Consider the following 14,863-nt stretch of genomic DNA (forward strand, 5'->3'; position numbering starts at 1 on the left):
TCAAGGTTTATTGACCAGACCACAATCCATTACCTTTTCTGACAAACATAAAGACCCATTGTCTAATAGTTGGTTCCTAAACCCTAAATCATGTCTAGTTATTGTTTTCCTATTTTAAATATTAACTGATGGGGGCTGTACGCAGGACTTTAGTAGTTCCCTGGTTATTTCAATTGTATTGTACATATTAATTGATAACAATGCTATAAAAAGACAAATTACTGGATACTACCTATGGCAATCAAGGAGTGATGTGTAAGCAGATGGCACACCTAGCAAGACAGAAAGGAGGTGGTAGCTTGACAGAGCTGATAAATTTTCGGGGCAGCCATTATCATAAATACCAAATAGAGTACAAAATCTGTAAAACGAGGGATAATAGGGAGAAGATAAAAAAGTGTTGGCTGTTTATTGGGAGGGGGTGAGAGTTGTAAAGGAGAATTTGGAAGTAGAAAGAGGGGATATACAGGGAAACAAATAGTGGAGTGGGGGTTACTGTGGTGCTGAGCAGCCCCAGGCCTGTTCCTGTTGCCTCAGGACAACACACCCATTGCACAGTTTGGCCCCGGTTTCTGTTAAGTGGTGAAAACCAACTAAGTTAACTGAACCATTGAACTCCCATATTAGCTGGAAAAGTGTTTGCAACGTGAGGCAATGATTTATTCATTTCTTGCAGCAGACTACGCAGGGTTTTTTTCATTGACAATGGATGTTGCTGCAGTACCTGTGTCTGCTGAAGCACAGTGACAGCATCTCCTGTGGGGTGTCTAGCTGTTTTTCAGTTCCGGACACTGTCTAGTTATTTGTATTGCACCTGTATTTAAGTGAAGCAAAGGACAAACATAGCATAGGGTAGTTACACTCAAAAGGGCATCGACCCAGGGTAATCTGACTGTCATGTTAATTCTGCAACCTGGTCCTAAGTGAAGAAGTCAGAAACAACTACTCTCCTCAGGGTTCTTTTGTTCGCTGGAAGTTCAATGCCTCCTTTCTAGTTCCCGTTTCCCAAGCAATAAACCTCAGTTACACCATCATTGATTTCCAGAAAATGTGTCACACTACCACCGTATTACTGTCGTACCAGAGGCAACTGTACGAATGTTATCCTGCGGGTCCGACGTTGCTCTTTCCAGCCTTCTAGCTCTAGTGTTAAGAAAGGAGTATGCTGACGGGAGGCAAAGCACACTTTCTCACGACAAAGCCCACCACCTCCCGCGCCCCCTCAACCACTCTTGAGGTGAGGCGCATGCGCCGTCTGCCCCTGCGCGCGGCCCCGCCCGGGGCGGGGCGGGCTGCAGGAGGCCCTGCGCGCGCCGGCGGGCCACGCCCTCCTTGGGCCGCCTGAACCAGGCCCCGCCCCTCCCTGGCGGCGGGTGGTGGAGCCGCATCGAGGCGGCCATTTTGTGGCGCTGCGCGGTCCGTGGCGCTGGGCTCGGCGCGGAGCGGGGCCTGGGGCAGTTCGGCTCCGTTCTAACCCTTTTTCCCGTACAGATCCCTCGGTAAGAGCGCGGCGGCGCCCGGGCGGGCTGGGCTGGGCCGGGCCGGCTGCCTTGCCCCGCGCTGCGGGTCTGCGGCGCGGCGTGGCGAGGCGAGGAGGGGAAGCGAGGCGAGGGGAGGGAGGCCGGGCGCGGCGCGGCTGGCACGCGTCCCCGCGCACAAAGGGCCGGGCCGAGCGACGCCTCCCGCGCTGCGGGCCCGGGGCGCCGAATGGGGGCTGCTTCCGCCTCGCCGCGGCTTGGCGTGCTGAGGCCGGGGGTCCCGGGCCGCGGGCCGGCCCTTGCCCGCCCGCTTGTTCGCTCCTTCCCTCCCGCCCGCCGCGCCTCCCCCCGGCGGCCCGCGGAGCCGCGCGGCCGGCGCGGGCAGGTGAGTATGTGCGGGCCGAGCGCAGGCGCCTAGGGCCCGGCCGGCGGGGGCGGCCGAGTGACCTTGCGGCGGCGCCGGGGCGCGGGGGCTCTGCCGGCGGCGGCCGGGGCGGTCTGGGGGTCGCGCGGGCCGGGAGCGGCGCCTCGCGGGCCTCGCGCTGTGGGCGAGCAGCAGGGCCGCGGGAGTTGCGCGCCCGGCGCGCGCGGCGGCGCGATCCCGTTGTCGGCGCCTCGCCCCTTCGGCGCGCGAGGAAGCGGCGCGGGGCCGCTCCCGGCGGGGCTCGTCCCGGGGGGGGGGCTCGGCGGGGCGCCGGCCGCTGCTCCTCGCCCGGCCCCGCGGAACGAAGCGAGGCAGGCGCTCCGGACTTTGAGGGGAAGGTCTCTGGTGCCTGCGGCGCTGCCGTCGCTTGCTGGGGTTACCCTCTAAACACCAGTTAAGTTGCCGTGCAGTAACGTAATGCTCTTCTCCACTAATAAAAACGAGCTCTGTAAACAAACAAACAAAAACACCCCCCCCCCCAAAAAAAACCCAAAAAACCACCCCCGAAGCAACAACAACAAAAAAACCACCAAAAAACCAAAACAAACTAGTGTTGAAGTGGGTCCTGGAAGCACTCTGGGAGTCTTTCTTTCGAAACAACTCTTGGCTCTTGTTTTACTCACTCGTAAACTTGTCCATTTTTCTTAGTGATTTTTCTTACCCACCTCGATCTGCTGGGGTTAGGCAGAAAAAATCAGCAGGTTGTTTCCTTGGTGGACTTCTCTTAAGGTTGTTTCATCGGCTGTTTTGTGTCCAGTGGATAGTGGTTCTTTCTGTATAGCTGATAGGGTGTTATGGAGAGTCTCTCCCATGAAGTCCCAGAGGTGTGGTCTCAGCGTTGTGTGGGAGCACCTGTGCTCTAACCATTGTTTGCCTAGTTGATGTGCTGTTGGGCATCAGGTTGATTGGAAAGGATGCCTTTACCTACAAGAGTGATGGGTGGTTTTCTTAAAAGTTGAGAGAATTTGCTGGCAAACAAAAGTAGATGGTGTTTGGTGGAAAGGTGAAACATAGGAGAGTGGAGTTTTGCACCTTTTCTGAAGAATGCTGCTTGGTTTTGTTTATGTTGTTTCACATTGTAGCATCTTGTCTTAGTCCGCTGCAAATCTTCAGCTTGTTTTCAGTGTTGTGAAGAGGAGCATATGCAACGCTGTGGTTGCTATACTGGAAATACATCAAATGATTTGGGTTTTTCTTCCAAATGGGAAGTTCCTTGCGCACAAAAGATTTATCTGCTTCTTGAAGCAGGTGTGTTTCTACATGAAACTGTTTTTCAGGCAGTTACATTCTTTTCTGCGTTGTAAACTACTGTTTTGACACTGCTAGATATGAAAGTATATAGTTGAATCCTGCTAATATAGGATCGCTTGTTTCTCTTAAAGGTCTAATAAAATAAAAGGTGGTCTTCTAAGTGCATTTGCCATTTTAATATAAGTCTGAAGAGCGTAGTTGTATCTTTCTCACTTCTAAGTCTGCTGTTAATGTCCTGGAAAATCTGTGAATTATCTGTGTTTGTTTTAATTCCCCATTAGGGAGTTTGTGGATGGTTTGATAGTACTTTAAGTTCACTTTGGTAATCATGCTTATAACCAAAAATGGCTTGTTTGGGTTGTGTGAGGAGGCGGCAGTTATCTGTTCTTAGTCTGATTCATTCCTGGATAGTTTTCCAAAGAATCACAATTTCAGTATGAGATGGTCTACTAAGCAATGAAGGAGCAAGGGTCTTCTGTCCCTTCTTTAAATACAAAATACATATGTTGCCACTTAAAATGTTTGGCTCTTTTGTTGAGTTGTAATCCTAGGGAGACAATTTTTATACAGGGATGAAAAAAATGGGTATTGATCAGGATTTGGATAATGAAATGACAGAGTACAACTGAAAATACAGTGTCTCGGTGGGGAGTTCTTGCTGTGTGCTCTGTAGAGGTGATTGCCTAGAGGTGGCTGCGAAATGTCACTTAGTTTCACCAGTTTGTGTGACTCATGAAGAATTCTTCACATGCAGCAATAGGGAGGTTTTCAGAGGTGCAGCTTATGTTGTTCTGTTCAAGTAAGATGTGCAGTTGGAGGAAGGAATATCATTATTGATGGAGTAAGGGTTTGTTAAAATTCAGGGTTTTCGAGTATTTAATTATCTTCCTTTGCTTTTGAAAGAGTGATTTGTTCATCTATTGGTGATGGGAAAATTTGAAAGTTTCTTTGAATGTTTTCTGGTTCTTTTTATATTCTTTGTGGAAGGCATATTCATGTCTTGAAACCATACGAAACCTGCAGTGCAATTGCCAACAGGTCATACAGGGATAAGGTATTAGAAAATGCACTCTGGTTGTTGTAATGTTGCAGTGCCTTGTGGTGGTCGCAGGTTTGAACTTTCTATATATACAGTTCTTTGTGGACTGTTACTGCTGTTGTGTTGCCTGCATTGATTTGTGCCTCCATTTATTCTTTATTGCAGTCTAAAAGTTGGTTTTAATTGGTTGCCCACAGGATTGGCTTGGCTTCTGCTACTTGTTAAGAAAAAAACATCTGTCTTTGCAGGTAAGAGCATTTGAATTGAAGACTTCTTTATATGCATATTGAGTCTATCTTAAATATTTGAAGCTTTTGGAATCTGTGAATTGGTGTCAAAACACTTGGGTCAAATAATGTATCGCTAGTCTCTTTACTTTGACTCCCACTGGTGATGGTGGTTCTGACAATGTTGTTCTTGTAAACAGAATTTTCTGCCAAACTAATGTTTTGTCGTTTCATCAGCATGTGGTAGTCTGGAACGCTCTCCCAGTTATTTTGCACTGTTGGAAAATGCAGCTACTTTGCTGCAGGCCACAGGTCTGCATGTTTCTAACTATCGGAGTTTAGAAGTGTGCAGCAATTGGTTCTAATTAGTTTTTGCAGCATTTAAAGGGATCAGATAGTTTCAAATTAGCTCAGAGATGACTATCTTAATCTAACAGGTTGATTTTAGCCTTTGAAGAAGAAAAAGCAAAATTGTAGTCTGCAGTTTTAGCTTTTGCTAGATAGCCTGGATACTTAAAATTCCTCCTACAATATCAGTGTTATTCCAGTTCTTAGTCTTCATCCAATAATTGCCAAATACATTGTATTTGTGTTTGTATCGCGTGGGTATTGTACTTTCATATTCCCCAGGGACTAGGTTGAATCTTCTGAGCTTCTCTTAATTTGAAAAATGTGTACATCTTAAAAGGCTACTCTGGCGTTTCTATCAATTTATGCATATGACCCAAATTCTTATTTTACTGACGAGTACATAGATGGAAGTACTAATATTGTCATCTTGTATACCTTTTTCCAGTGTAACATCAACATTTTTAAAGACCTTACTGTCAAGACATAAACATGCTGTTAAGGCTCATCAAATGAGTTGAATCAGATTGATTGTTGGCAGCCGTTTACTCTCCATTTTTGATCTCAGCTTGTTAATGGGGATGGATTGTCCATAGTACAACTCTAGGATTTTGTGCTTCCGGTCTCTCAAAAAATATACCAAACATACAACATGACAACAAAAACCACTTTTGCCTTGAAGTACCTTTTTGTACAGGGGGAAAAGCAGGCAGCCTGAGAACACCTCTAACGGCCCAACAGAAAGCCTTCAGTGCATGCTTAACAGGCATGTAGCCGGTTCTGTCTGAAGTTAATGTTGCCTCTGCATGTATGTTGATCTTTACAAGTGAACAGTGAAATACTTGAGCAGGCTTTGCTTTTTCATTAGTTGGAAAATTTGAGTGAGTGGGTTATCGTCTCGTAAGTGCATTTTAGAAAAAAAATCAGGTTTCTGGTTGTTTAGAAATGTGAAATTTGGCCCTTTTGGTCCTTGTGATTTTTCTTTAAATCACAGCAGCAAAACTAATACTTTGTTAAAACACTGAAATCCTGAAAAAACTGAAGCAGTTCTGTTCTGAGTTGACAAAATATTCTTTTGCCAAAAACATTTGATGGACTAAAGTCCTTAAAATTCTTTTTATTCATGCCATGCTACTGTTAGCTCTTGCTTAATAGCAGGCATTTGCTTAATGTCATGCATGGAAATAACTACGGTGAACTCATTGCAGCTAGTTTTTCTAGCAACTATATGCCTAAGCAGCTGTTTGGGTTTGTCAATAGTGATTTAGTGGACCTAAATAGAATACTTAGTAACAAAACTTCAAGATATCTCTTAGCATTTATAATGAAGTTCTGAATTTAGTGCAAGATTGAAACACTTGCATTATCCCAAAAGTTATGTAAATGTTAAATGCTTGAACTCTTAAGAATTCTTTTGCGACCTTATCTGTTAATTTGTCTTCTGGGCTAGATTCATGGAATCATTAGTAAATGTAGTTATCTAGCAGGTGTCAGTTCTGATAGAGAATATATGATGTTCTAAACCAGCAGATCTGAGCAGAAAAACCTTCCCAATTTGTCTTTGTTCAACTAATGGCCAAGTCAGGTCATCATCCCTTTTAGTAAGGAAATAAAAGTAATCTCCCATTTAACACTAGGAACTTCAAATGTCTTCGCTGCTGATGCATAAAAATTTTTGAAACTCATTTCTTTGTATAACAGTTAATAGAGAAAATGTAAACCTCCTAGCAAGATTTGCTATTAATAGTGTTTTAGTTTTCAAAGCATAGGTGTAAACCCAGGGATGCTTTTAACCTACTTGCTTGCCTCAGGATCATCTTATTCAAAAGCAATCCTGTAGCATAATGTAGTAAACTTTGGCTTTACAATACCCTTTAGTATGGCTTCCTTAAAGTAGGCAGAATTTTCATTTTAACTTTAGCTTCAGGGATAGCTATCAATGTTAGGCAAACTTAAAACTATAGAATCATTGAAAAATACTGCTGTTTTAAAACAGTGCAAAAAGTCTTACATGCTTTCTTAGATATGTACATAGCATAGATAGTTCTTACTTTGACCTGTTGTTTGTTTTTTTTTCTACATGGGCCAGTTATTTTGCTGTTGGAAAATGATTGGGCAATGAGCTTTATTCTCAAGTTAAATGTAAGTGTCACCCTAAGTGATAAATGCAAGGATGTTGCTTTTGTTACCTCGCCGTGGAGATGGGAAAGTTGCTTTTAAAAAAAATGTAGTCCCTGAGGCGCTTAGTGTATATTCCCCTTTCTGTTGCTGCCATCCCTTGGTGGAGGAGTGGTTTTCTTAGTGGTGTGTACAACTAAGATTTTTTTAGATGTTCTCATGTTTGTCTTGCAAGTTCCAGTCTCTCTTTCAAGATGGTGTAGTAAGGAATTGGACACTCATTCACAGTGGCTAGAGCAGCAGAGCTAATTTTGTGCCAATGGGATTGTCTGCTGTTTCCTTGAGGAAGAAGGGTCCTCTGCACTTCTCTGCTGTCAACTGGATGTGGACCAATGCCCTGTAGTACCCCAGTATGTTGTGTGAGTTCATTAGTGTATGGAAGGGGTTAGCTGTGGTTTATTGGGCAACAAAACAAAATACATAAGTACCCATTTGAGTAATGTGAAGTTCCATCATGCAAACAAAATAATTACTTCTTTTTTTCCCTGTAGAAGAATTGTTACTTTTGTTTTCATTAAGTACTCAATTCAGCCTTACCTGGCGTGGTTAAATTGTTGGATGGTGGCTTTATCTGGTAGCTAAGGATGTATTCAACGTGTGTCTACTCTAAAGTGATTGGAAGACCTCGACAGGCAAATGCAGCTGACTTAAAGATTTGACTGTATGCTGGGATACAATATTTAGCTGAATGTGAAATGGGAGATAGATACTGATTATAGTTGGTCATAGCTTTGGTATACGGCCAGAAGTCTTTGGTGCGCTGCCTCTTGGTGTTGCATTGTATCATCTGGTTCATCCTTGATTTCAAATGCTTAGTTAACACCATTTGTATGTGACTAATGGGAGCCTTGGAGGTCTTCCATACAGATACTGAAATGGCTTGTACTTGGGAAGTTTCAGAGATGAAGTGGCTCAGGTGAAACAAGGTGCTACTGCTGATGGTTTAGGATGAGAGGCTGTCTTCTGAACTGGTGAATTTTGCTAGCATTAACATGATGCTTTCAGTCTTTACTGAAAGTTTGTCAAGAATAAGTGAGAATTACCTAGTTTCCTGTTCATCTTGAGCTTCTGGTATGACCTCAGGCTCCTCTGTAGTATGCGTACAAGGTAACTGTCAACTGTTCAAAATTTATCTTAAGCTTCCACTAACCTCAGCTGCAGAGGTAAAGGTCACTTACTTGTGCCTGAGACGGAAGGTGTAATATTAGACAGAACACCTGCAACTATTAAAAAATTATACCTTGTTTTTGAAAGTTGTGAGGGCCAAATATCTGGCTAGGATATGCAAAATGTCTTGGGCTAGTTTATAACAGTTGGTTAACTTCATGGTTGGCTTGACCTCTTGCCTTTGCTAGGAGAAAAATATAAGTATAATCTAGATGGTCTCTGTTAGGATGTCGTGTGAGTCTCACTGTTGCTAGTTGTCCATAATGGTTTTTTGTTCATAACCAACTGTTACATTCCTAGTTGTTTTCACCTGGCAGGAGATGAAATTCCCACCCACCCCCGCCCCCCACCCTCACCCCCCATCCCCCCAAATGAAAGAGAACTGTTTATTTCCCTAGGTGTGCAGAATTTTTCACAGTCACTTTGCCAGGTACAGTGGATACCATATCAGTGTATGGTAAATTAATTTTGTTTGCTTGGCTAAAATACTCATTTTGCTTATGTTCCATTAAATATTCAACTACTGATATAATAGTTCTGATTTTTGCTGTTTCTTAGTTTTGGGGTTTTTTTTACTGACACATGTGGGTCTTAGTTTAACAGTTATTTTGGAATTTCTAGTGCAAAATGTATACTGATTGTGTTGGTAAATGTTTTAATACTTCACTCTGAAGTAAACAAACACGAATAAGGAACTTGGAATATAAACATGCTTAATCTTTGCAAGATATTGTTAGGTGTATGTAAACAAATATAGTAGATGGTGTCTGTAGGTAATTGCATGGTGTCATAAACAGTAGTCTGACATAGCCGTTGCCTTTTCTCATCTGCAGGTGTGTGTTGTTTCAGCGCAGCATGGCTGTGGTCATCCGCTTGCAAGGTCTCCCGATTGTGGCGGGGACCATGGACATTCGCCACTTCTTCTCTGGATTGACCATTCCTGATGGGGGCGTGCATATTGTAGGGGGTGAACTGGGTGAGGCTTTCATCGTTTTTGCCACTGATGAAGATGCAAGGCTTGGTATGATGCGCACAGGTGGTACAATTAAAGGGTCAAAAGTAACGTTATTGCTGAGCAGTAAAACTGAAATGCAGAACATGATAGAACTGAGTCGTAGGCGTTTTGAAACTGCCAATCTAGATATGCCACCAGCAAATGCTAGCAGGTCGGGACCACCACCTAGTTCTGGAATGAGTGGAAGGGTTAACTTACCTACTACTGTACCTAACTTTAATAATCCTTCTCCTAGTGTAGTAACTGCTTCTACTACTGTGCATGAAAGCAATAAAAACATATCCACATTTTCTACTGCCAGTATGGGGACTGCACCTCCAAATCTTGGGAGTACCTTTGGTAGCCCAACATTTAGCTCAACTATACCTAGCACAGCATCCCCAATGAACACAGTACCTCCTCCACCAATCCCTCCTATCCCAGCTATGCCATCTTTGCCACCAATGCCTTCTATTCCCCCGATACCTGTTCCACCTCCTGTACCCACACTGCCTCCTGTTCCTCCGGTTCCTCCGATACCCCCTGTGCCCCCTGTACCTCCAATGACACCTATGCCTCCCATATCAGGAATGCCTCCTATGAATCCTCCACCCGTAGCACCTTTACCCACTGGAATGAATGGGTCTGGAGCAGCAGTGAATATGAACAGCGGCTTGAATCCATTGTTTATTGGTCCCATGAATCCTGTAAATCCTATCCAGATGAATTCTCAAAGTAGTGTCAAGCCAATTCCAATCAATCCAGATGATTTGTATGTCAGCGTTCATGGAATGCCCTTTTCTGCAACAGAATCTGATGTGAAAGACTTTTTCCTTGGGCTCCGTGTGGATGCAGTCCATATGCTGAAGGATCATGTAGGTCGAAATAATGGAAATGGACTAGTTAAGTTTTTTTCTCCTCAAGATACATTTGAAGCACTGAAGCGAAACAGAATGCTGATGATTCAGCGCTATGTTGAAGTTAGTCCTGCGACAGAGAGACAGTGGGTGGCTGCTGGAGGCCACATAACTTTCAAGCAAACCATGGGTCCCTCTGGGCAGTCACACCCTCCTCCTCCCCAGGCTCATTCTAGGTCCAAATCTCCTAGCGGACAGAAAAGGTCACGGTCGAGATCTCCCCATGAGCAGGGTTTCTGTGTTTATTTGAAAGGTCTTCCCTTTGAATCGGAGAACAAGCATGTGATAGATTTTTTTAAAAAGCTGGATATAGTTGAAGACAGCATTTATATAGCTTATGGACCTAATGGGAAGGCAATTGGAGAGGGTTTTGTCGAGTTCAGGAATGAAGCTGATTATAAAGCAGCTTTGTGTCATCATAAGCAGTATATAGGGAATCGCTTTATACAAGTTCATCCAATTACTAAAAAAGCAATGTTAGAAAAGATAGATATGATTCGTAAAAGATTGCAGAACTTCAGCTATGACCAGAGAGAAATCCTCATGAATGCTGAGGGAGAACCAGGCTCACCAAAATTGTGTGCACATATATCTAATATTCCATACAATATAACAAAAATGGAAATCCTTCAGTTTTTAGAGGGACTGGCAGTAGAAGAAAACTCTGTACAAATTCTTGTTGATAATAATGGGCAAGGTTTAGGACAAGCACTGGTTCAGTTTAAAGCTGAAGATGATGCTCGTAAGGCAGAACGTTTGCACCGTAAAAAGCTGAATGGAAGAGATGTTGTTTTGCGTTTGATAACTGTAGAAGAAATGAGAGATATTGAGAGAAGCCCACCATCTCAAGGGAAAAAGATACTGAAAATACCGATACAAGGAAATGCAACTGTGCCAGGAGCACAGGGTGCTGGTGGGGATGATCATGCCTTCTTGGGGGGAAATTCTAAAGATGCAAACAGTGGTCCTCCGTTTAATTTCCCTGGTAACTTTAGCGGGTCTGGCACATTCGGTCCCCCTCTACCACCACCTGGAATAGGTGGTTTTCCTGATTCTAGACCAGGAATACCTACAGTTGCAACTAGCGGTTTACCTGGTGCAGGTATTGAGGTCCCAGGTTTTGCAGGTGGTCCTGGTAATTTGAGTGGGCCGGCAGGTTTTGCAGGGGGTCCTCAGACTTTTGGTAATGGTCCTGGCAATTTAAGTGGACCCCCTGCCTTTGCTGCTGGTCCTCCAGGAATTGCTAGTGGTCTTGGACATTTAAGTGGACCTCCAGGGTTTGGACCTGGACCAGGAAATATACATATTAGTGGACCTCCAGGTTTTGGAACAGGGTCTGGGAAGCCAGGACCAACTGTCATTAAAGTACAAAATATGCCCTTTACTGTTTCGGTGGATGAAATTTTGGATTTCTTTTATGGTTACCAAGTGATCCCTGGTTCAGTGTGCTTAAAATACAATGAAAAAGGCATGCCCACTGGAGAAGCAATGGTTGCATTCGAGTCTCGTGATGAAGCTATGGCAGCTGTTGTTGATTTAAATGACAGGCCTATAGGCTCCAGAAAAGTAAAACTTGTTTTAGGGTAGCTGTTAATATGAAGTAGTTGTAGAATAGATACTCATAGTGCTGTGATAAGTGCATCCGGATTGGTTTTTATAGTATTTCCAGGATAGAACCTGTGGATTGTTTAAATTGTAAAACAGATCGGTTTTGATAAGAGAGCACTGGGTTAGCCATTACATGAGAAACACTGCGAAGAGGAGGTGTGCAGTGGATTTTCCCATACAAATATGTGGAAAAGCTAGACAGATTCTTATTCATCATAGAAGTTCGGTAAACTATACTGGATGCAGTGCTTATCAAGGAATCTAGATTGGTTTTACGTAATTTTGGATAAGGGAAATAGATGAATTCAGTGAAGCTCTTCAGTGGGTGCTCTTGCAAGCCATTGTAAAATAGATAGCTATTTCTAGATTTGGTTAAAAGCTGGCTGAATTTGCTTTGTTTACAGGTCAAAGCTTTGTTTAAAGTCCTGATTTTACACTGCAACTGAACGAATTCTCAGTGTACACAGATTAATTGTTTTGTGTATGTATCTTTATTTTTTCCAAGATTCTCACTGTATGAACAGTTGAATTATGCCCATTGCTGATGTGTCTACCAAACTAATTCCTATAAGTATGAGCAGAATCGTTCTGTAAAATTCAAGCTGTTCTTTGTGGAATAACCTTTAGTTATTTATATATTGCAATTATTACTGTGCAGAATAAGACTTTTGCCACAAGTATAGCTAACCTCAAACATTATCATACGAGTTTTACAGTACACTTACGAAACATTTGCAGTGAAGTAACAACTTGAAAATGCGCTTTATTGTTTAAGTAGCTTGATTTGTTAGGATTACATGAATCAGTTGGGATAGGATCTTTGACACTCGTTGGATATTGATGTTGTATTTCTCATGTGTCTCTTGAACTCCTTGCATAGAGTCTCTGCTAAGAGAACCAAAGTGGTGATTATTAGTAGAAGATTGGAGTCCAGCTAAAGTTTTACATTAGTTTATATATGAAAGAAACTTTTCTCTTCAGCAACTCTGTCATGAATTACTGCTATGGGTGAATTCAGAGATAAAATTTATTTTTCTCCAAAACTTGAAAATACTGAGTTTACTATATATTTTTACAATAAAGTTGTGCTGTTGTATTCAAAGTCTGTAAAGAGTTGCCATTTTCTTTGCTGTGCAGTAAAACTTTCCATGGAAAAACAGATAATTGGAAAGGAAGTAGTTACACAAGTGAAAAGTAGAAATTTTTTGGTTCATCCTTGCTTGGTTTATGATAAATTTTAAGACTTGGGCATTGCCTGAAAAATTCTGCTATTCCCTGCAAATCATTGTACTTAAACATAGTAAACTTTAAAACCATTTTGGTTTTTGGACAAAGAAAAACAGTGCCTTTTGGTGTTGCATATCATGGAACACTGAAGTGTATAGTCAGGCAAAATTGAGAGGTGCAAGTGGCAACAGTTTTATTCATGTGGTGTGTAGGAGAGATTTGAAAACCTGTGCAGTGCTGCATCCTGAGAGGATTTCACAGTACAGGAATATGTGGAAGGATTGTATAAAGGTGTACTTCAATAAAGAGGCGGTCGCATTACACAGATGCTTCTGTAATTCATTAGCATAATTTTGTTTTGACAGATTACTAGGTGGTCCCAACTTTGGAAAAGTCATGTGATTTGTATATACTGTTTAAAATTAAGCCTCCTGTTAATAAAACTGTCTGTCTCTGAAGCTTCATGTTATGCGTTTCAACAGTCTTTGGGAGTAATGTTTCAACAGCAGATCTTTTGTTTCTTTTTTTTTTTTTCCTTTGAAAGTCTGAAAGTACTCTTGCTGATGTCAGAAAGATGTGTGATTAGGAGTCAAGCCTTTCAGTTTATTTTAAAAATTTTGCTCTTTGTTTTTTAAACAACTTTTATTAAAGTTTCATACTATATTGGAGTTATTTGGGTGCTCGTTTCTTCATGTTTCATATTAGAATAAAATTACTGAAAAGGAAAACTTGGCTTCATTGTTCACAGAATTGATTTAAGATATTAGTACGTGTTGACTTGTGGAAACCCTTGATAACTTTTTTCAAGTTCAAATGAATCACAACAATGCTTGTCTTGTTGTGAAATGTAATTAAACTACAGGTGTCTGGAATTAGCTACACAGTTCTGTGTTACTGTCTTTTGATTTCACGTCTGGATCCTCTTAGTAATGGATACAGGGTTATTAGTGTTTGTGTTAGACACAGCATATGCTGCAAAACATGCTTGTGTGCCTGTTCCTTTGGACTTTCTAAAAGTGCAGGTTTGTTTTGGAAATCTTTTGTTTTCTGATTCTTGATTTTCTGTATGGTCTAAAGATGTTTAAGTGCTTCTCTAAAAAAAAGTGCAAACCAATACAAAAAGCCGTTGGTGTTGGGAACATTGACATGGATGGAATGCTTAGGTGGAGGATTTGGGGTGGGGAAGGGGCTCTTGCCAAGCAGTTGATGCTCTATATCTTTTAGCATAAATTAGTAGTAAATTAGTAAATATCCCCTCTTCCTTGAGAGTAGGCCCTTGGTAAAAATAGGAAGTCATAGCATATTTAGAATTTCTGTATGTGCTATAAACAATACAGCTGCTGTCCCAAATAGTTACGGTTGATCTTTTAAAGCATATATAGAGAAAAGTTCATTATCACGTGTCACTCATGAGTGTAAGAAGTTTTCTGTAACAACTTGCTTTCATGTTAGAAGCAGCCTTAAACTGCATGTCATGCTAAATTATGAGGGATACCCATATTAACAGACTACATGGCTAGATTTGATAAAATTGCTTACTTTGCATGTGTTTATATTAGTGAATAGCCTTGAAAATAAGGGGTAGGACCTCTGAGGTCCCGTTTCCAACGTGGAAGGTATGTAACTGCCCTTGCATATACACTTCAAGGCTGGCTGCTAACGAGGTAGCAACAGAAAGAATCAGCTAATGGACACTGCTCAAATTTTCAGTTGTTTTGGCCTTGAAGCTTGGAGTGTCAGGAACCAATATCCTGCTTAGCCTCGTTGGAACAATGCAGTCAGTGACACTGATGTCCCAATTTCTTCTTCAAGTTATGGAAAGAAGGTATTTGTGTTTATATAACTAGCTAAGTTGGTGTTTTTAGCAGTTCCTTCAGTGTTAGTGTCTAAGTACTACTTCTAAAACAAGTAAGTGGTAAAGTGTTAACATTCACAATGTGATTTCTGTTAAACATACATATTTTTGTTGTCCCATTCACAAGAGAAAGTATGAATATAATCAGTT

General features: G+C 42.1%; 2 protein-coding genes across 5 annotated transcripts in view; both read left to right on the forward strand.

Moving 5' to 3' along the window:
- Nucleotides 1-1,363: 1,363 nt before the first annotated feature.
- On the forward strand, nucleotides 1,364-13,526 carry RBM12 (RNA binding motif protein 12). 4 transcript variants are annotated; one of them, XM_069808807.1, is made up of 4 exons: nucleotides 1,364-1,499; nucleotides 4,358-4,440; nucleotides 6,857-6,909; nucleotides 8,946-13,526. In XM_069808807.1, coding segments are annotated over exons 3-4 (2,667 nt in total). In that variant the 5' UTR covers nucleotides 1,364-1,499; nucleotides 4,358-4,440; nucleotides 6,857-6,907; the 3' UTR covers nucleotides 11,611-13,526. The 4 variants fall into 4 exon arrangements, with proteins under 4 accessions (XP_069664908.1, XP_069664915.1, XP_069664918.1 ...); XM_069808813.1 differs by having other exon boundaries at nucleotides 1,416-1,499; nucleotides 4,390-4,440; XM_069808814.1 differs by lacking the exon at nucleotides 6,857-6,909.
- CPNE1 (copine 1) overlaps nucleotides 1,418-14,863 on the forward strand; it is a 43,710-nt gene continuing 30,264 nt past the window's right edge. The window contains 2 exon segments of the mRNA XM_069808818.1: nucleotides 1,418-1,499; nucleotides 4,390-4,440. The gene's annotated coding sequence lies outside the window, so the exon portion shown is untranslated.

Source organism: Haliaeetus albicilla, chromosome 2 (genome assembly GCF_947461875.1).
Source record: "Haliaeetus albicilla chromosome 2, bHalAlb1.1, whole genome shotgun sequence".
Classification (NCBI taxonomy): Eukaryota; Metazoa; Chordata; class Aves; order Accipitriformes; family Accipitridae; genus Haliaeetus; species Haliaeetus albicilla.